The sequence below is a fragment of the Thamnophis elegans genome, chromosome 3 (genome assembly GCF_009769535.1).
Source record: "Thamnophis elegans isolate rThaEle1 chromosome 3, rThaEle1.pri, whole genome shotgun sequence".
NCBI lineage: Eukaryota > Metazoa > Chordata > Lepidosauria > Squamata > Colubridae > Thamnophis > Thamnophis elegans.
Genome location: NC_045543.1, coordinates 122,376,029 through 122,397,232, shown reverse-complemented (window position 1 = coordinate 122,397,232; position 21,204 = coordinate 122,376,029). Strand labels below are relative to the sequence as shown.

General features: G+C 38.4%; 1 protein-coding gene across 3 annotated transcripts in view; it reads right to left on the bottom strand.

Moving 5' to 3' along the window:
• Positions 1–21,204, bottom strand: part of PLPP1 (phospholipid phosphatase 1) — a 72,152-nt gene that overhangs the window by 19,616 nt on the left and 31,332 nt on the right. For all 3 annotated transcript variants that reach the window (XM_032214729.1, XM_032214730.1, XM_032214732.1), the window contains one exon: positions 14,736–15,016. In XM_032214729.1, the coding sequence (XP_032070620.1) occupies positions 14,736–15,016 (281 nt within the window). The remainder of the gene's footprint in view (positions 1–14,735; positions 15,017–21,204) is intronic.

Sequence of the window (21,204 nt, the reverse complement as noted above, 5' to 3'; positions counted from 1 at the left end):
ATTTTTCTCAGGTTTTAATCAGTGAGAACAATTAACCAGTGGAATGGCTTGCCTTCACATGTTGTGGGTGCTCCATCACTGGAGGCTTTTAAGAAGAGATTGTACTGTACAACCATTTATTTGAAATGGCAGGGCCTCCTGCTCAAGCAGAGGGTTGGACTTGAAGACCTCCAAGGTCCCTTCCAACTCTGTTATTCTATGTTCCTTTAATATCATGAATAGTATAATGGGATCTTTACAATAATAAATTTCTTAACAGTTAAGATCCTGTAAGGTTTTTGCTTTTGTTTAAAAGGCTAAAATGGTAAAGATAATCTTCGACTTATGACCACAATGGAGCATGGAATTTCAGTTCTATGTCACTGTGATCGTAAATCAAGGCAACAAGTAAGCTAACATGATTTTACAATCCTTACAACAGAAACCAACAAAAACTGTTACAAATCATGGTCATGCTGCAACTGGTTGTAAATCATTTTGCTTGTAAACGCAATTTTGTTTAGGAGGAACTGAAACTTCTCTTGCCATGCAGAGATATTGACTCCCAGTTTTACTGGGTATACCCTGCATTAAGACACAATGCTCCAGAGCTGAAACTTGGTCACAACACTAGAATCTGCACCAGAGTGGAACAGGGGTCAACAGGCAATCAGGCAATGCAAAAGGACTGAACTGGATGGAAGGACAATGAATCGCCTGCATTTTATCATGCATACATCTCAAGACTTCACTGACTTCTGACTATGAAAATTACAGCTCTGGAGTTATTACTGTGCATGAAATTAAAGAGAAGCAGCTAATTTTTAAAACCATCTTCTTTCCTCTCTCACGTTGCTGTTATGTCTGTGAATAGATCCTAGGATCTCTTCTTTTGCCAATTTTACACTTAAGTCCCATTGTCCTAGCCCTCCTTTCATATGAAGTGCTTTTTCCTCTTACTTAAAGTCCCTGCATTCATCTAAGAAAAACATTTGTTTCCTTTTGTCTTCTCCCAATGTTACATTTTTCTGAATTTACACTTCTCCTTCCAAGATTTGTTAGATACAAATCTTTATAGCTTTCCAACATGAAAAGAAAGCTAACTTAAAGGACTGTCCCCTATTCCCTTATGTTTAACATCCCTTTCGATGATAAAACTATTTCAGCAAATTGGGTTTCAACTTCTGTTTTATATCACCAATAAGCAAACAAAAACAGAAAATATTTCGTAAGAGGTGTTAAGCTATAAAGTGGACTGAAATGGCAAAAGGTGAGTGCAAGAGCTGAGGCAATTCCATGTTCCAAATGATTTATGCACTGCTCTGTGGAAAAAGTGATAAAATAAATCAAATCACACAGCGTTTTCTGTGATGTGGCAAGCTTGGCAGTACAAATTCTGAAATTGTGAGCCAAAAGAGAAATGATTTCTGCTAAAAAACATCCCTCTGACCGTTGCTAAAGCCAACACAGAAAAAAAATCTAAAAAATAAAGTAGAAAAATTCTTACAAAATGAATATTCTGAGAGCGAGTTGTTATTCTTTTTCTTTCTTGATTTGAAGGAATCTTTTAAATATTGTATTCTGTATGAAAATGTTAATTAATGGACATAGTTGGCTCTAAAGAGTTATATTTGAATTGAAAGAGAGGCAGTAGCAGATAATAAAACTATCTATCTTGAATGTGGTAAAAGGTCTTGAGTCCAATTGCAATAGTTTGAAACAGAGACGTTGCTGGACTGGATAGCTAATATAGAGCTCAAGGCACAAGTGATCTGATATGGAAAATATGAAGTTATCTACCTTTTTTTCATACACACATCTTTTTAAGCTGCACATGAAAACTAGATCTACTTTTATTAAACTGGCTATAATAACAGAAAGTTGCAAGTTTGATTGAGCTGTACTACTACTTATATTCTTATATTCCAATGAATCAGGGGAGCCACTTCTGAACATAATCTCATTTCTCAGGGTGTAAAACATGTTTTAGCGTCCGTTGCTTAGAGAACAATTCTTGCAGATTTCCATCAGGATTAGTCTTTATACTAACCCAGCACTGGTACAGTGATAGTGTTAAACTACCCTAAACCACTCTTTTCTAGTGCACCCTAGAATGCTGCCCCATATAAATAATGCACCACACTGACACAAGATGAAATACTGCAGTGGTGATTGTGATGGCTAATTTCTGAGCTTTCCTTCGGTCTAATACAAACTCTGTAGTTCCCACTGCCTATAGATACCCAACAGAATAGAGGGAATGGTACAAATTAATCTCTATTTACAGTGTACTATTAAAAGTAAAGGTAAAGGTTCCTCTTGCACATATGTGCTAGTCGTTCCCACTCTAGGGGGCAGTGCTCATCTCCATTTCGAAGCCAAAGAACCAGCACTGTCCAAAGACATCTCCATGGTCATGTGGCCGGCATGACTAAACACCAAAGGCACACAGAACGCTGTTACCTTCCCACCAAAGGTGGTCCCTATTTTTCTACTTGCATTTTTACATGCTTTCGAACTGCTAGGTTGGCAGAAGCTCGGACAAGTAACAGGAGGTCACTCCATTACGCGGCATTAGGGATTCGAACCGCTGAACTGCCAACCTTTTTGATTGGCAAGCCACTGAGCCACCGCATCCCTCAGTATACAGTTACTGGTATATAAATCCTATGCAATATCAATCCAGTTTCAGATGATGCTGTGTATAGCTTTTTTGCCCAATACAGATTCCTAAAGATTGGGGAAGTCCTGCTGGGTGTAGCTTTACTCTAGGAACATTTGCATTATTGTATAATACTTTTCTGCCTAAACACCTTTTCCTAACACTTCACTTGGAGCCACCAGACCAAAGCATTTATCCCTCTCTTATAACAAGGTACAACAGGGCAGAGTTTGCATTTCTGCTGACAAAATCCACAGCAACTCCAAGGTGCAAAAGACAAGTATGATACCAAGTAGAAAGTTCCATCCTTTCCTTCCCAAAGGAGCAGCAGAGACAAAGGTTGCTGTCTTCTGCTTGCAATATCGCAATTACAGTAGTTCATGAATAGACTGGAATCTTGCGGTAGAGACAGCTGGGTAAAACAGCAAAAAGACTACGGCTGCCCTGCCAAAGCAGTGGAATTGCTCAGCCTTTGTAAGAAGTTTGGAATTCTCAAATAACTCTAGCTTTCCCAGACAGCACCAGGAAATTGAATTTTGGATGTAAAATTGCCTTGCTTCATGGATAACCAACTTCTGCCCAAGTTACAGCAACACCTGTCAACAACTGTCATGGAATTTAATAATAGACAAACTATAACAGCATTATAAACACATTATTTTTTTGGGAGCAGGGCAAAAATCAGTACTTAAGCCAGCATTGTGCTTCTCTGTCTTATTCACATACATTTTTTTTAGAATTGCTGAGTCTAATCAAGTAAAATCAAGAGAACACCATCAAGCCAAGATCTACTATCTTGCTTTCTTTTTCCACTGTATTTGATCATGCAGTTACTACTATTGAGCCGGCTACCATCTATTCTATATCTGCCCATTTGGTTTTTCTTTCTTAAATGTAGAGCCTTACTTTTCTCACTATTGAATTTCATTTTGTTAGATAGGGCCTTTCTTCTGGAGTGTTAGCTATTCCTGTCAGCTTGGCGTTGTCTCAAAATTTGATGAGTTCCTTTTCTATTCCTTTGTCGAAATCTCTGATGAAGATATTGAAGAGTAGACTCTTGGGATACCTCACTACGTACTTCCCTCCATGTAGATGCAGTTCTATTAAGGACTACACATTGAGTGCAGTTGGTCAGCCAGTCATTTCAAACATGACTCTTCAAACTGTACATACCGGATCACTGATTACCACAAGGTAAGAGTATTTTTATAGAAGCCACAGGCAAATTAATGTGATACCAGTAGTTATAAGAGTTCATTTAGTGACAGTGCAAAGTTACAATGGCACTGAAAAAAGTGACTTATGACCTTTTTCACATTTACGACTATTGCAGCATTCCCATGGTCATGTGATCAAAATTCAGATGCTTGGCAACTGACTCATATTTATAACAGTTGCAGTGTCCCACGGTCATGTGATAATCTTTTGCCACCTTCTGACAATCAAAGTCAATGGAGAAGCTATATTCACTAAGCAACCATGTTACTAACTTAACAACTGCAGTGATTCACTTAGCAACTGTGGCAAAAAAGGCTGTAAAATAGGGCAAAATTCACTTAACTAATGTTGTGGTTAGCAACAGAAATTTGGAGCTCAACTGAGGTCATAACTCGAGGATTAACTATATTAGTAGCACATTTTGATTGGTAATTGCAGTTTTTGAAAAGTTATTGATTGATTAAGAATCTGATGCTTTAATTTGAACATGTTCCTTCAACATCAAGCAAGGAATTTTTTTCCTCATGCAATGTGGATTGTCCTTCTTTGCCAGCTGCCTTCCAAATCTTTTCTGGAGGATTTCTCAATTCTCTAGAGAAGTGTTTCTTAAACTTTTTTCTCCAAGGACTCCTTCCCACTTAAAAAAATTATAGAGAACTTCAAAAGAGCTTTTGTTTGTGTCTGTTATATTTATCCATATTTGCCATATTAAAAATTAAAGTTGATACATTCGGTCCCATTCCTGCTCATTGTAATTGGTTGATGGGATTTTAATATTGTATTATTTTTCAACAAGCAAATCATTTTGATATTGTAGGTGCCTGAGAGGGTCTTGGGGGAATTCTCAGGGTCCTAGGAGCATACTTTAAAGAAGCACTGTCCTAGTTTTAGAAGGTGAATGCGGAGGACAATCTTGAAATGTCACTCGTTCATTCCATCCATGTATTTGAATATTGTGGTTTTGATCTTATTCTGCCCTTTTATCAAAAGAGACAGCTTCTCAGAAGTATGAGATTACACAATTTTAAATAGTTTTTTCAGATTTTTCAGTCTATAGTTGTCCTTTTAAACAATAGAATTTTTGTTACAATATCCCCTAAGGCCATCCTGTAGATATTTAGATTTTTAAAAGCCTGTGGATTTCAACTCATCACTATTTTATCTGGTATTTTACTGATAGAATTAAAGGCAGTGCAGCTTAATTTTGAAAGAGAAATTGTTTGCAATTTTTGATGGAGAAAAAAAAATGACTGTGAAGATTTGGTAGAGTAAAAGTAAGTCAATAATGCTCCTTCAATACTGATAGAGAATAATTGTGTTTTAATCATCTTTCTCTGCATTCACCTCAGGACTTTAGACAGTCACTTTTCCCAAGATTGCAAGGCTGTAGCTGCCATGTGATCCTGAGACACAGTTGTTTTAAAGAGTTACAGGAAGGTGCTGTGTTTATGCTTGCTCCAAATGTATTTTGAAATCAAACTGACAGCACTACAGAGTCCAACAATCCAAAATATTCTGAAATTTCTCAGTTGCAGGACTTATGGATCCGGTATTAGTGAGATTCGCTCAATGGACCAATAGTCAGTCATTGGATACAACAGCCAGCCATGTTTAAGCCAAGTATGTAAAAAAGTCTTGAAAACAGTCTTCCACAGTCTGATTCCTCTAGAAATCTTGGACTATAATTCCCAAAACTCCCAATTTGATTACCAAAGCACTGAAGGTGAGGAGGACTTTTTCTCTTCATTATAAGAAAATAACTTCAGAAAAAAACAAAGTATCAACAATTATAGGTGCGGCAATTCAAACATTAATTTATGTTTCTTTAAATAACATAGTTTTATGCTTACTATCAAAGGACCAGAATGCATGCACACCCAGAAAACTTTACTGTAAATAACATAATTTCAAAATAACTTACATTTTGTTCTCTGCTACTGTTGTTGTTCTTTTCACTTAAAAATACCATGTATCCTTCCTTAGACCGAACAAAGGCCATTTAAAATTAGATGTGCTTATTTATATATAGTTCTCAGAACTGCTCTTTCATTAAAGCAGAATTTTAAGCTCATTGTAGTAAGGCAATCCATATTAGCGTATACTTTAAAGACACAAACAAACAAACAAAATCCCAGCCCAAACGGACACATTTACTTAAAGATATATAAAAAAGCAATTTTAAAAAGAGGGGGAGGCACTAACCTTGGCAATTTGCTGCACTTGTGAAGTTACTAATGACAGCAGGGAAAAAGCAAATAATATCTGGGGTCTATAATGTTTTTCCTTTTCTGCATGGAAATCGTATCTTTGATCTCCATTTGGTCTGTAGCTTCTATTAGTCCCTATAAATCTCAACCAGCATGACCAATGCCAGGTTATATCGTTTGTAATCTTAGGCACCTGGAGAATGCCAAGCCACCTCTTCCCATGAAATCAAGCATGATCACCTTATCATATATACTAATAAAAGAGGCTACAGCCCGAACACCCTTTTACCAGGCAAACCAGGCTCTCCCATTTTATGTCCTGTCCGCTTTATTTTCAATGACGTTAATTTTGCTAGGCACTTCCAGATGACAACATTTGTAATGAAACATCTAAGGTGCAGCAGTCCCTAGATTCAATTCAGCTGTATGTATGGCAGAAATCCTTCTGAATGCAAACCAGTTTACTAGTTCATAGGAGAGAGACAAACAAGAATACAAAGACTCCAAGTAGCACAGAAGGTTCAAAACCAGGTAATAACTGAAGTACAGTATATCAAACTTTAATTTTATGGCTCTTTTGGTCTGAGCCCAGTGGGCAAGTATTCCAGTTTCTGATGTGTTCCCTGAAATTACCTGGCTGACAATTCCTTACTTCTGGCAATCTCTAGATGCCTTGGTTTACAGTCCTCAACATTTCCAAGCTGTCCAGGCATATGATTGAGGGAGGCTCCTTTTCCCTCATGAAAACTTTGTTACAGTTTAGACAATATGGTAATCTTTAGATTACAGTAGAAAAATATTCCAGAGTATCTTTAAATGCAACTTAGATTTAAGATCTAAAAGAATATCTGATTATATATTTTATTTACAGAAACAAGATAAAGCATACAGTAATCTTACATGTATGTATGTGTATATACACACACATATATATTTGTATATGAAAGTATACAGATACCTCCAGATATTTTACGAAACCAAATAGTCAAGACAATAATGAATGCAGTTATCAATGTTTTAATGAGAATCCTATTTTGTTTGCCTGAACATCAGAAGTTTAAAAGGGCAGATTGCCGGCACCAGCCTTAGATATTCCAACACCTGTTTCAAAAAGCTGAGGTCTCATTTGCAAAATGCTTCCTGCTTTAAAGGTTTTTTTCAGCAAGACAGACTTGATGAATTCTTAGTCATAGTAGGCCATCAGAAGGGATAATGACTAAAACCAACAAAACCAGGGTATTTTGCCAGTTTTATTCTTGTCAAGCATGCCATATGTTCATGCTACAATGAACAAATATTGAACTTCAAAGAAATAAGCCAGGATATTTCTTTCTTCTGTATTCAGTAATTAAATGCAGAATTATGATTTTATGAATATCACAGCACCTAGTAGTTAGCATAGAAGAGAAGGCTCAGCCACAAGCAAAGAATCATTTTTCCCATTCTTTTGCAAAAGCAACACACTCTATAATAAGTTTTAGGAACTACCACAATCTTGAAAGGCATCATGTTATATCCATTTTATATTGTAAAATACTGCCTTATAGCACATTTTATATTACACAATGGATACAGAATGACATCTCTATAATATTTTATTTATTACGGGGAGAATATCTAAAGCATGCTGGCTGGTTAATTCTCAGAGTTGAAGTCCACAACTTTTAAAGTTGTCAGGTGTGAAAGAACATTGATCTAAAGCATCTTTGTGGACGTTATCTAGACTGGATGCATGACTAACACCAATGGATTTCTGTAGATTTCATTAACAGCAGGATTATTTTATGAATTAACACCCTTTGTTAATTTCTTGTTTTCTTCCTTAAGTCCTCAAGTTATCTCAGACTGTACTGCAATAATTAGTTGCTTAATTAGAATAATATCAAAACAATGCATGCCGTACACACAGCCAATGGACAACTCTCCTTTGAATGTTTCTCATCTTTCCAGTTTTTGAACCTGTTTTAAAGATAATATAATCAACAGGATTTCTGCGTTGCAGCTTAGTCCCATCTCCTGTATTGCCAGGAGCCACTTTTCATATTAGTCACACACACAGTGCATAGAAGATCACATCACTACAATATTGAGGTAGTTGCTTTAACCACTTTCTGAAAGACCCTGGGATGCATTTTGTAAAAATATGTAAAACATTTACATTTTAAAAATCAATTACAGAATTTGCAGTCAACTTTTTAAAGTGCTCATTTAAAGTCAATCATATGGCCATATGCAGCCGCTTTACATTGAATAAAATCTAGTCCATAATTGTCTATGGAAACTAGCAGGTATTCAGTAAATTACAAAAAAAAGATACCTTATGTCAGTTACTAGCTCACTTTTATAGCCACATTGGAAATGTTTATTAAAGAATTGGATGTCCATCACAAAATCAATAAATATGTGGAGATACCAGGAAATGGAACAGAGAAATTCAGAATGCAAAGCATTATGTTCTCAGGCACCATTTGCTTTCAAATCCTCACAATTGGTTCTGTCTTATTTTACAAATATTCATTTGATTTGCATTAACATTTGAGGTTAAAAATATATTATTTTCCAGGGGGCACCATCATGCTACCTTATCTGAATGATGAAATGTCTCCAGCAAACAGCAAAACTCAAAAAGCTCCAAGGACTCTGTAGTTCAACTCTGAGCTACAGATACTCTCATATATTGGAATATTATTTTCCTTTCATTATTACAGATCTATGCATGACATTCTTCTCTGAATCTTCACCCAGGAGAAAAAGAAAGTAAAAATCTTCCCATGACTAGCAGAATGGTCAAGATGCATGACAGTTAAATAAGATTGGAATGCTATTCAGTTCCAAAGAAATGTAAGCCATGTATTATGTAGATTAAGGCTTTCACTTGCAGCTAATTTTCTAGGAGAAAATACATATGTAAATAAATACATAAGACAGATACAGCAAAATATATGAGTATTAAAAAAAACCTATTCAATTCAGATCAATCCACAATATCAATAAAAGGATCTTAAAAAGAATGAGCCACGGTGGTGCAGTGGTTAGAGTGCAGTACTGCAGGCTACTTCTGCTGCTCACCGGCTGCCAGCAGTTTGGCAGATCGAATTTCACCAGGCTCAAAGTTGACTCAGCCTTCCATCCTTCCGAAGTTGGTAAAATGAGGACCCAGATTGTTGAGGGCAATATGCTGACTCTGTAAACTGCTTAGAGAGGGCTGTAAAGCACTATGAACCAGTATATAAGTCTTAATTTACATCTAAACCCATCTTTCTCAAAATGGCTGTTCTCTTTTGATTCTCCAACCTTCTTCTAAGGTAAGGCTCCATTTTTAACCTTGTAGGTTCAGTCTGGAGAGTCAGTTTGATATAGAGGTTAAATCAGGCTAGAAAATGTGAGACTCCGGATTCTAGTCCTGCCGTAGAGAAAAAGCAGTTGGCTGATTTTGGGCCATTCTCTTTCAGCCTTAGGAAGGAGGCAGTGGCAAACCTATTCTGCAATCTTACCAAGAAAAGTTCAGGGATTTCTTTTTATTTTCTTTTAAAAAACTATGATGGAGAAAAGGACCTTCTGTAATGGCAAAACATCTTCTCTGTTTTGTTGCTTACTCAGTTAGTTTCGAGTTCAGCACTAAACCACTACATCAAACTGGTTCTCTTTCTTATATGAACTCATGACCTGTATTAAGAGAAGCTTCTGGATAAAGCTTCTGGCTGTGGTATATTTTTTCAGTTAAAAAATCAGCTTTGGAAGACTCATAGTCACTTGTATGCTGAAAAAGGTCCAAATACCCTCAGCCTCCAAATTTTAAAATGTTCTTAGCCTTATTATTATTATTTAATTCAGAAGGGTTAGAAATTTGTCTCCAAAACTGGGCGGATATCCCAGATCTAAACATCCATCATGGGAGGAATTATTTCTTGGGAAAATGGATGTTGTTTCTGGCTCTTAGTCAATTTACACCGTGCAAGAGAAGCCCTCAAAAGAGGCCGTCACTTTTTTGCTTTGTTGCCTCCCAAATCACTTACTTAAATAAAGTGAAAATGAAAATATCTTTTCATCTCCAAAAGAAGCTCCAATGACCCACAGCACATTTTTAATAAAATTATTCCTGAATTTTACTTCTTTTTTTGGAATAAAGAACATGACCTATCATTTTCTTTTTAATGTAATGAAGAGAGAAGCAGATTTCTTAATCAGAATAACTAGGAAGTTAAGATTTAATGTTTTCTAGTTCATACAGAAAACTTGATTTGATCAGTGTGAACAATTTGAATTTTCTGGAAAGTAAAAATAAACAAGGGAGAAAGAACAAGCTGCTGGGTTTTTCTGAATGTGAGGAGAAAAAGAGAAAAATGGGAGAGCAGAATATAGGCTCCAAAGAGTCTAAAATTGAGTCATGTTGGAGCTTGTTTCAAAAAGAAAAAAAAAGTGATCAAAACAGACAGGAAAAAGGTGACAACATTCAGTATACAGGGAATGGAACGCAGCTATGTTTTCACACCATCAATTATAATTCTGCTTAGAGAGGAAAAGCAATGTGTTAATACTTAAGTGCCTTTCATCTGCAATCTTCCTTCCCTACTGACTTTCTCTTAAAGCAGTGATATTCTTTCAGCAATAATAAAATAAATTCATTTAGATGCATTTGTTCCTCTGAATATTTTTAGGCAATGCTCTAAAAATTTAAGCAATTTTGATTCAAATATGGGTTTGGGCATGCCACAAGTAATTTGGTTCCTTCCTTCCTTTGTTCCTCCCTCCCTCCCTCCCTCCCTCCTTCCCTCCCTCTATCAGATTTTGGAAATGGGTTGTGATATTCTAAAAAAGCACAAATCTGAGATTGTAATGGAATTCTGGCTAGGTCTTTCTAAGCCATGGCACATTGCCATCCTAACTGCAAGGATCTTTTGGGTGGGTTTCTTTCATTTTTCTTTGTATTTTTGTAAGCCCTGGCATTCCCATAAAAATTCAAATCCCTTTCCTCCCATCTCTGGGTGGTGCCACTCCAGCTACATACCAACAACCTTCACAGCTTGAATAGCAGGAAATAAAGGGAATGATTCTGTACAGAAAGGGCGTTAGTACTTACCTGACACGCCTCTTCTAATAAGGTGGAGATAGCCTCCACGAATGAGTTAACACGGTCCATGCTCTGATTGGACTGAGTCTGATTATAATTAATGGTCTATATAACCCGCCTTGTGAGTGTCCCCACCCAGCTTTCCGGTGAAATAACCACAGACTCAACGTGTTATCCAACCATCATTTACTAGTACCACAAATCCAACACAGAAAACAGAACTTTTCATACACTGCCAACCATCCCCTGGACAACAAGGCGATGATAATGGGTGGGCCAGATGCTATCTCCACCTTATTAGAAGAGGCGTATCAGGTAAGTACCAATGCCCTTTCTCAATAAGTGTGGAGATAGCATCCACGAATGGAACATACCCAAGCCTGTTGATTCAAGGGTGGGCTGCAGACTGTTCCAAACCAAAGCCTTGAGAACCAACAGCCTGTAAAACTCTGCGCCCGAACGCGGCATCTGCCGACACGAACTTGTCTAATTTATAAGTTTTAATAAATGGAGAAGGGGATGCCCAAGCCGCAGCTCTACAGTTTCGTCCAGAGATGCCTGAATGGCCCATGCCATGGTGGTAGCCACACTTCTAGTAGAGTGAGCAGTAACGGCCTCTGGCACCGGCTCCTAGCAAGGCTCATAGGCCGCTGCAATGCATTTATGTACCCACCTTCCTATGGGGCTACAGACACCTTCTTACCCAGTGAGGATACTAGAAAAGAAACAAATAAATCGGATAAGCTTGATGTACATTGAATGTATATCTCGAGTGCCCAGTGCATGTCCAACATGTGCCACCGTTGTTCTAAATGGTGAACTGGAGAGGGGCAGAAGTTAGGAAGGACCACCTCCTGGCCCTATGGAACCAGGACCCCACCTTAGGCACAAAAGAGGGATCCAGTCTCAGCACCACCCAGTCAGAATAAAATCTACACAAATCCTTCCGCACCGAAAGAGCATGTAATTCCAAAACCCTCCTAGCAGATGTTATCTCTACCAAGAAGGCAACCTTCCAGTTAAGTATCCGCAATTGGACCTCTTGTAGAGGTTCAAAGGGAGGCCCAGTAAGAACCTCCAACACCCTTGCAAGATCCCAGGAATGGTAGTGATGCACTGCTGGAGGTTGTAAATTGGTGGCCCCCTTCGGGAATCTCTTCACCATCGGGTGATGTGATAGGGGCTGCCCCCCTCCCCCCAGGTAAGTATTGTGCTAAGAGCCGCAACCTGTCTTATGACAGTGTTAGGGGACAATCCTTTTTCTAGACCATCCTGAAGGAATTCCAGGGCCTGGGAGACGGAAGACTCAGCAGGAATGATGTGTTTTTGCTGTTACGGTTATTGCCGCTCCCAAAAGGGCCGTCGAGACTGATTACTCCTCTGTTGTCGGTACAGCTGCTGCCTTGACTGTTAGCCGTACCCAGTCTGGGGACAGAAGCCCGAGGGAGAATAATCTGAATAGGATTATTCAATAGGAGGGTCAACGGTTGGCCATAGATGTGACTTGTCTAGCTGTTCTGCAACATTGTAGAATCTTCTATCATTAGTGGAGGGAGCGGGTCCAGATGTCGGCAGCAACCACTGCCTCTGTACTATGTCCACAAAGAGTTGTGGAGCCGGAATGATATCGGCCTCTAACTTGTGTTCTTTAAACAGGGCGCTGGGTGTTGCTGGTTGTGGCGGAACAGCGGCTGTCTTAGCCTTACTCAGCAGTGGTTTGAACAATGCGGAGGGGGGGGAAATAGGCCGGTACAGACTGGCTTGTCTGGGGTCGCTCCTTCTTCTTCTGAGAGGTCTGCATCCCTAATTTCCCCCTCCTCAGAGGCCGGCAATGGGCTGCATTGTGCCTCGATGGGGGATAGGTGGTCGACCCCGTCTTGCGACAGGCGGGGCCACTGGTGGGGCCTGGATCTTTTGTTGGAGCCCCGCTGCTATTCCGTTGGATGGCTTCTGCAATAAAGTCCTGAATACCTAATGTGGGTAGTACTGCGACCATAGGAGATACTTTTGGCAGAGCTGTCAAATGACCTTCTTGCCAAAGCCCAGCAACAATAGGAGTGGAGGTGCCCTAGCCAGTGTGTGTGGAGTGTCACCCCAAAGCCCAGATGTATTAATGGGCAGCATTGGGCTGAAAGGCCTTTGCGCAATATCCAGTTGCAGCGGGGGCAATGGACTGGGGTGAGAAGGTGGGACCTCCCCCTTTTTTGCATGTCGTGGGGAATGTCCTTGCTTCTCCAGGTGTTTAGTTTTAGATGTGGCCTTGGTGGCTTTCTTAGACTTAGAGCCCTTGTGTGACGAGGAAGAGGAGGTCTTAGTACTGGCCTTTTCCCCTAGAATCGCCTGCACAGGTGAAGGCCTGGATGGAGAGCAAGGAGACCATGGTTAGGGTCTGTCATGTCTCTGTGGGCCTCAGCAGCGATCTCTGGTACGCTACTGTCTGCCATCTCACTCTGACCACAGTGATGTTAGACAAAATGGCACCCGTTAGTACAGCTCTGCCCAATTCAAAATGGCGGCCACACCACTTATTCGTGCTCTTTTTAATGGTTTCAGGCTTTGCAATGTCCCTGCCCTGTAGACCGTTCGGAGTGCTGAATCCCAGCCGTCGCTCAAGCCTTTGGCGCTGTTCTAGCGCTCCGCCACTGAGCTCCGTGTCAGAAGAGGTGTCAGGCAAACTCGTGCTGGTGCTGTGAACTGCACCGAAACGCGGTCAGCTTCGCTAAGGGACGCGTCGGCCAACCCAACAGATATCCCGATCTGTACTCTCACGCAATTAGCCTTGCAGTCATAGCTGCGGAAAAGGCCTCTTGTCACTTTGAATTGCCTCAGTTCGTGGATAAGCCTCAAGGGTAAAGGTGGTCAATCCCTTCAGAGGCAGAGGCAGGGCCTGTGAGGCAAAGCCCAGCGGCCAGTGGGTGACAGCCTGAAACCCACTAGTAGAAAGTTTGCAGCCAGAAACTTACACAATTGAAATTCAGCAGGTGGATAAATTGCTAATTAACAAAGGAATGGATAACATGACCGGCTGGACTGAGTCGGAAAGCTGGGTGGGGACACTCACAAGGCGGGTTACATAGACCATTAATTAATTAATAATCAGACTCAGTCCAATCAGAGCACGGACTGTGTTAACCCATTCATGGATGCTATCTCCACCCTTATTGAGAAAAACAACTTCAAGAATGTGAAATGTGCTGTAATTAACAAATTAATCTAGCTCTGCATAAAGCCTATGCATCAAAAGGGAGTGACAAAGTGATAATACCTATCAAATCACCGATGCAAATGTTTTCCACTTTTCTTTTTTCATGGCTTCAGTTGCTTTATAACTAGAATCTTATTATTGGCAGCAATAATCTGCATGTGCTAATTATTTTGCATAGTACTAGTTAATGGAATTAAATCTGGAATGTTTTTTTTTTGGTTAATGAGAACAAAACGCACAATACCCACTGTGTGCTAGTGGAAGACAAATGATGAGACATTGTGAACCCTATTTGCAAAATTGTTAAATTCCTACTTTTGTCAAAAAGAAAATACGAAATATTTTCAGGACCAGGAAATATTTTCATAACGTGTGTTATGTTAACAGACTTACCTTCCTTCGTTAACCTTTACTTTGTCTCCAAGGCATTTGAAGTTTTCAATGTAACCATAACTGCAGTTGAAACTACGCCAATCTGGTTTACATATGTCCAGAAAGTGAGGTCTCAATCTACCTATTGAATATTTGGCAATGTCTGTCAAAGATTGGCTAACAGCTGCACCAAAAAGGAATGTCCCCAGAGCCTTGTAAATAGCAGCAACGTAGTTATTTCTCACAAATGAATTAGAGTGCAAGCAGTTGTGATATACTGAAAGGGCCTCTCCTATGATTATCTGGAATAAAAAAGAAAAGAATGTTTTAAAAATTGCAACACAAGTAAGAACACGCTGTATACTTAAGTCTGAACATGGGCTTCCATTTAACTAGGTAACAATTAAGCCTATAAATAATTTTATAGACCCTTTAGATGACTTGCTGCCTTAGAAAAGTGAGGAAAATCTTCAGGGATGACTCACACTCTGGTGAGCACTTCTTTACTCTCCTACTATCTGATAGGAGATATAGAAGCATAGCCAGTCATACGAACAGGCTGAAGAACAGCTTTTATCCATGGGCTGTCAGACTCCTGAATGAAATGTAACATCAGAAGTATGTAGTATTATAGACTTGCAGGGCTGGTGCAACATGTTTATATTGGTGCAATATATTATAATGTAATGTTACGCACATATATGTATAGAGGATTGTGTGTTGTTAGTATGATTTATTGATTTAGGGATTTTCTTTCTTTCACTGTGAGTTATTGATATATATTTATGTTGGGGGTTGCACTAAGGGAGGCTCAGCCAATCTCATTGTACACATATTATGCACTGATAATAAAGGTTGAATTGAATTAAAAATGACTGGTTCAAAGAATAATCAAAAACAAAATGAAGGAAATATAAACTTTCATTTTTTTTGTTCCTGTCTGGGTTTTAATGAACAGATAACATGAATTAGAAATCTTCCCCTCTATCCTTACCACCAGACAAAACACTGCTTCCTGGAAAATCCAGCAATGGTACCATACGCAAGGAACACATTTAACTTTTCATCAAATTTCCACTCATTCTTAACCTTTTACTCAAAAGAAATGGTTTCTTTGCCAAGAACATGATCGTTCTGGAAATTCAGGAACCAAGTGAAAGGGCTAGACAACAATGTTCTCGCCAGAAATGTTAAAGGCCAACTTTTAAACATGGGAACCTCCCAGGCTTCAGCTAGATGGAATCTTTTAAACCGGACACGCTTCCTTCAGAATATAATGGTTTCCTAAAACAAAAACAAAGGCGCCAAAGGTGGAAATTTAGAATTATGGAAAATAACATTTTATAGTGTTGGTATTCAACTTGGCTGTAGCATTTGTGCTTATCTATAACTTGAGTTCAAGTTATAATAATAAGTGGATTGTTTATTATAACCATCTTATTCTAAGATAATGTTGCAAGTTCTAACTATGGATGTGTATCAGTTTTATCAATATTATATTATGCTTTTATTGTCAAACTTTTATCATCCATATATTTCTCATGTTACCTTGAGGGAGTTTTGCTCTTGAAAGCAGTCTACTTCAAGAATCATTTAATAATACTGACTTTGTATACAATGCTACAGCTTTAGTTCCTCCTGTGTAAGTGGCTCATAATGGCTTAGTAAACGGTAGTCTAGGAAATATTGATATCTGATTGAATTATACAAAAGCTGGAGTTTGCAAAAGCTCTATGGAAAATGGGAACAATTGGCCTGGACTCACATATGAAGGCAGCAACATCAGCACTAGCTAACAAAAAAAACCCAGCATAAAGTAGTCAATTTCCTTTACTATTCTCAGGGTTAGAGTAGGTGGTAAACCATCTTGGGAACATCTTCTCAAGAAGTTTCATTACATTTCATTACATTACATTTCTAGGCAAAGCCACTTCTTAGAGAAGCTATTATTTTTTAAATATGACTTCATTAAACTTTACAGAATGAACAAGATTGTCCTGAAATATTATTTATAGTTTAATATATTATGTCATACTTGTTGCATACAGTTTGATTACCACCTTGTCAGTTTCAGGGCAGGGATTTAATTAGCACTATTGTCAGACAATCTTTTTGTGGCCAGAGAAACTCGTCAGTGCAATCCAGTTAGCAGCATTTTACTCAATGGTTCCATCCAAGCAGCTTGTTTAATTGCTGGTAGCTATTTCAGTTGTTATGCAGAACTAAACACTTTGAATTAGTTTAGAATTCTTCTGTGATTTGTTCATCTCTTTGGTTCATAACTTAAACAGAAGAAAAACAGAAATATGAATGAATTTTATATATCTCTTTGAATGTGTGATAAAGGTGATTCAGTATCAACTGAACTTCAGCAATGTCTAAAAATCAGTATCAATGGTTGTCTTCAAATGTCTTATGATATGGTGTTGTCTTCAAATGTCTTATATAGTGTCCCTTAAAGTTCTCCCATTTTTCCTGTTACTCAAAAGTCTTTCACAGAAATAAAAGCAGCAACCAAATTCAATATAACCCTTTTATGGATGAAACACCGAGGAGAAGCATATCGGGAACCCCAGAAGTTCCATTTCAGTTTCTAGAATATTTGATACAAATACGGAAGCTAAATGAGTCAGAATGTCATGCTTTATTAATTAGGGATGTAGAAACAATATTGAATGGAAGGAAAAACATTAAGATTGTCTCTCCATCTTTATTTGTTGAGATATTGCAGGCTGCCAAGGTGAAACATAATCATGTATTTCTACAAGATAGCATATTTAGCTACGACAATGTTCATTAAAAGGCATATCTGCCTATGTAGGTAACCACAAGACATGATTTCTATTATGCCCCATGAAGTGTTCTTTTTGCAGCTTGTCAAAAATTTAACAATGCAGCTACTCATTGAATTTATAATAGTGATCTTATTATATCTGTGCTGCAACCTTTATAATATTGTCTCACTATGAAATCTTGCTTTTAAAGGCCCTAAGGAGTGAGTAGACCTAGCTTCCTTTATAACCCACTCCTGAGTGATTCCCTAGAATCGACTTGCTTTCTGAGAGCATGTTGCTGAAAATAAGGTTATGAGCCAGAAAGAACTAGAAATATCATCATCTCAGGTAACAATATATAATTTGTTCAATGAGGCATACCACATCTGAACTGAGGGGTGCCATGAAACAGAGATAGCCTAGGTTTGTTGAACATACTTGGTAATTGGGTTCTCAGACTACAAAAGTGCAATACCAAAACATTTTATGGGCATTTCATTCCATGTGGCAGCAAGAGTTTGTCAGCCGAGTTATTCAATCTGAGTACTGAAAACATATATATCTGAATTCCAAAACACTTAATAAATACCATACTTTTCTTGTTATCATGGTCACTCGGATTTTAGCAGCCCAAATATAGTTTGCCTATTTTCATTTCATCTTGGAAATACTTGAACTTGCTTTTTTCTATGTTCATGAAGTCAACATTTAAAGGCTTTTCACTTAGTTAAATGCTGCAATCTGTTGTTCACAAAAGAATATAAAATGCATTTGATTTTCAGAGAGGGAACAGTCAAAAAGCCAATTCTAGGCATTGAGTTATATTTTCCATTAAGTAGAATACAGTATGTACTAAATACATAGATTAGATAGTTAGTAAGACTGGAAAAAATCCAGACTAGAAGACATCTGTGTTTAAAAATGCATATTTGGAAGAAAAAGAAAACGCTGTTAGAATGATTTCTCCATTTATGTGCTTCACATTCCACAGAGGTCTGGGTGCTTTTTAATAAAACAACAACAACAAATTTTTCAGGCTTCGCAGAAGACAATTAAATTACCTAATTCTAATTTATTTTCTACCCAACATATTGTGAAGCTAAACACAATGAAATGCCTGTACTTATTTATTCATTTATTTATTAAGTTACTTATGCAATTGCTATAGCAATTTCTTGGACTAACATAATACATTTCACTGTTTTCAATTATTATAGTTTAAGTTTTTTTATTATACAATTCTACCCAAAAGTTTAGGCATGCCTAATAAAATTATATATTTCAATGAATCTGTAAGTAAACAGAATTTGACAAAGCTTGTACATCAAAAAAAGGTAAATGTGACATCCTTCTATAAATCTGAATGCAGGCTATTTTTTATAAACCTTTTAAATCATATTTTATTCCAATTCCATTTTAAATTGCTTTTATCAAATTTTAGTAATAATTTGTTTCTGGAACTTTGCACTTTGATGTGGCCTGAGGGCTAATCAATAAACAGTCAATGTCAATTCAAACAGTCATTGCCTATTCAAAATAAGAAAATAGCGCCTATGGCAAACGGAATAATCTGATTGACACTCCTTTGATTTTTACCATTGGCAAAAATCAATAGTTCCTGAAGAGGAAAAGAGGTTGAATATTTCAAGAAGACAAGGATTTGGAACATACCTTACTATTATCCATAAAGTACTCAAAGAGGAAAAAAATACAAAAGTTTTGGAACGTCTTCATATTCCTCCATCTTCAATGATATTCAAAATTTGTAGGAGCTCCCAAACAAGAAATACATGCAAGGACATCTTAAAATATTTTTAAACTAGGGAAGAATTGAGAAAAAAAGAACCAAAATGCAAAACCAGAATGATTTAGAAAGTATTATTTCAACCAAAATGGGTACAATAAAGTACTGACAGAAAGGCTGTCCAATTTTCCATATCTGCCATATTCATTGTTTTTTTATTTGGAATCTATAAACAACAGCACATATAGTAAATATGCATGTAAATTTGAGGAAGGATGTCATATTTGACTTTGTAATGTATGTCAGTTTCTTTTTACCCAGGGATTTGCTGAAACATAAAATTGAATCAGGGATGCACGAACTTTTTCATAAAATCATGTTTCCTCTGCTTATATAATTTGAATAAGTCTTTGATAGGACAACATTACACTAGAAGACTAGAAACTCAGTTTTCAATGAAATATGAATACAGAAAATCAGGTGAAAATCCATCAAATGCCTTTTCATAAATGCCTAGCATGAGTTGCAACAAACAAGGCAAATCCCTTTCCTTTTTAGTGAATGTGGTCATGAACCTTGAGAAGATGGTTTGAAACTACTTTTAGAATAGTCACTAACGAAATAGCAAGAATTGTGTTGTGGGAATTACTGAGATTAAGCTATTTTTAGTTAAACTCAAGATAGCAAAAGAACAGAAATCAGAAGGAAAGATTAATCCATTCACTTATGCTGCATTTCTGCTGCAAAAATGTAAATCATGTTACTTTAAATTTAAACTTCAAACTCGCGGTGTCACATTATCGTCACATGACATATCACAATTTTTTCCCCTTTCGCTAAACCGGGGTGGGTGGGGTGAGTGCGTGACGCATCTGGCCCGCAGGCCACGAGTTTGACACTTCTGCTTTAAATCATCAACAGCCACTTTTCCCACTTCTTAAAAATGCAGTTATAAATGCTGTCTCTCTTTCAATATGTACACATCTGGAATAACAAAATGGACATGCAAGGCATTTATCCACACAGTCATTAAGAAAAAGTCCTGCTTTGATGTCATAACTATTGTACAGTCATTTTTTCAGAGTAAGAAAAAAACATACTAGAAATAAGCTAGACCAGCGATGGTGAACCTTTTTTGCCTCGTGCCATAAAGAGGGGGAGCGGAGGGGGGGTCGTGGGTGGGCGTGTCGCAGCCATAATGCAATACACAGCCCCCCAGTGTGCTCCCCCATTTTTTGCATGCTTTTTTCACCCTCCCCAGGCTCCAGAGGCTTTATAGGAGCCTGAGGAGGGCAAAAACAGCCTCCCCCCCCCGAGGCCCTCCGGAGACTTCAGGGACCTTCAGGAGGCTTCCCTGAAGCCTCCGTGGGACTTAAACTGACCCTACGAGCAAACCGGAAGTCCATTCCCAAATTTCCAGTTTGGCCATAGGACCATTTTTTTGTGCTCCAGGGAAGCTCCTAAAGCCTCAGGAGGGCCTCCGGGATGGAGGCTCTTTTTGCCCTCCCCAGGCTCCTATAAAGCCTCTGGAGCCTGGCGAGGGTGAAAAATGGCTTTAAAAAAGACAACTCAGCTGGGCAGCGTGCGCATGCAACGCCATGCCAGGGTGGGCATGGCCAACTCAACGTCACTCATGTCGGAGGCACCTTTTGTGGTCTGTGCACTCTGCCAAAGAAAACGGGCTCCTGGGCTCCATTTTCAGCTGCAATGGCCTCTTGCAACCCTCTGCCAGCAAAAACGGAGTTTGGGAGGGCTGCGGATGGCCCTCCCGACCTCTGTTTTTGCTGGCAGAGACACTGCAGGTTGGTCCTTTGCTGTTTCCAAGGCGACCCCGTGGGCCACATCTAAGCACCCCACATTGGGCCTTGAGTTTGACATCCCTGATCTATCTCAAAGCATTAAAAAAATAAAATTCAAGTATCACTATGAGATCCAATTGATTCATTTAGCAAACACAGGAATGGTGACAGAT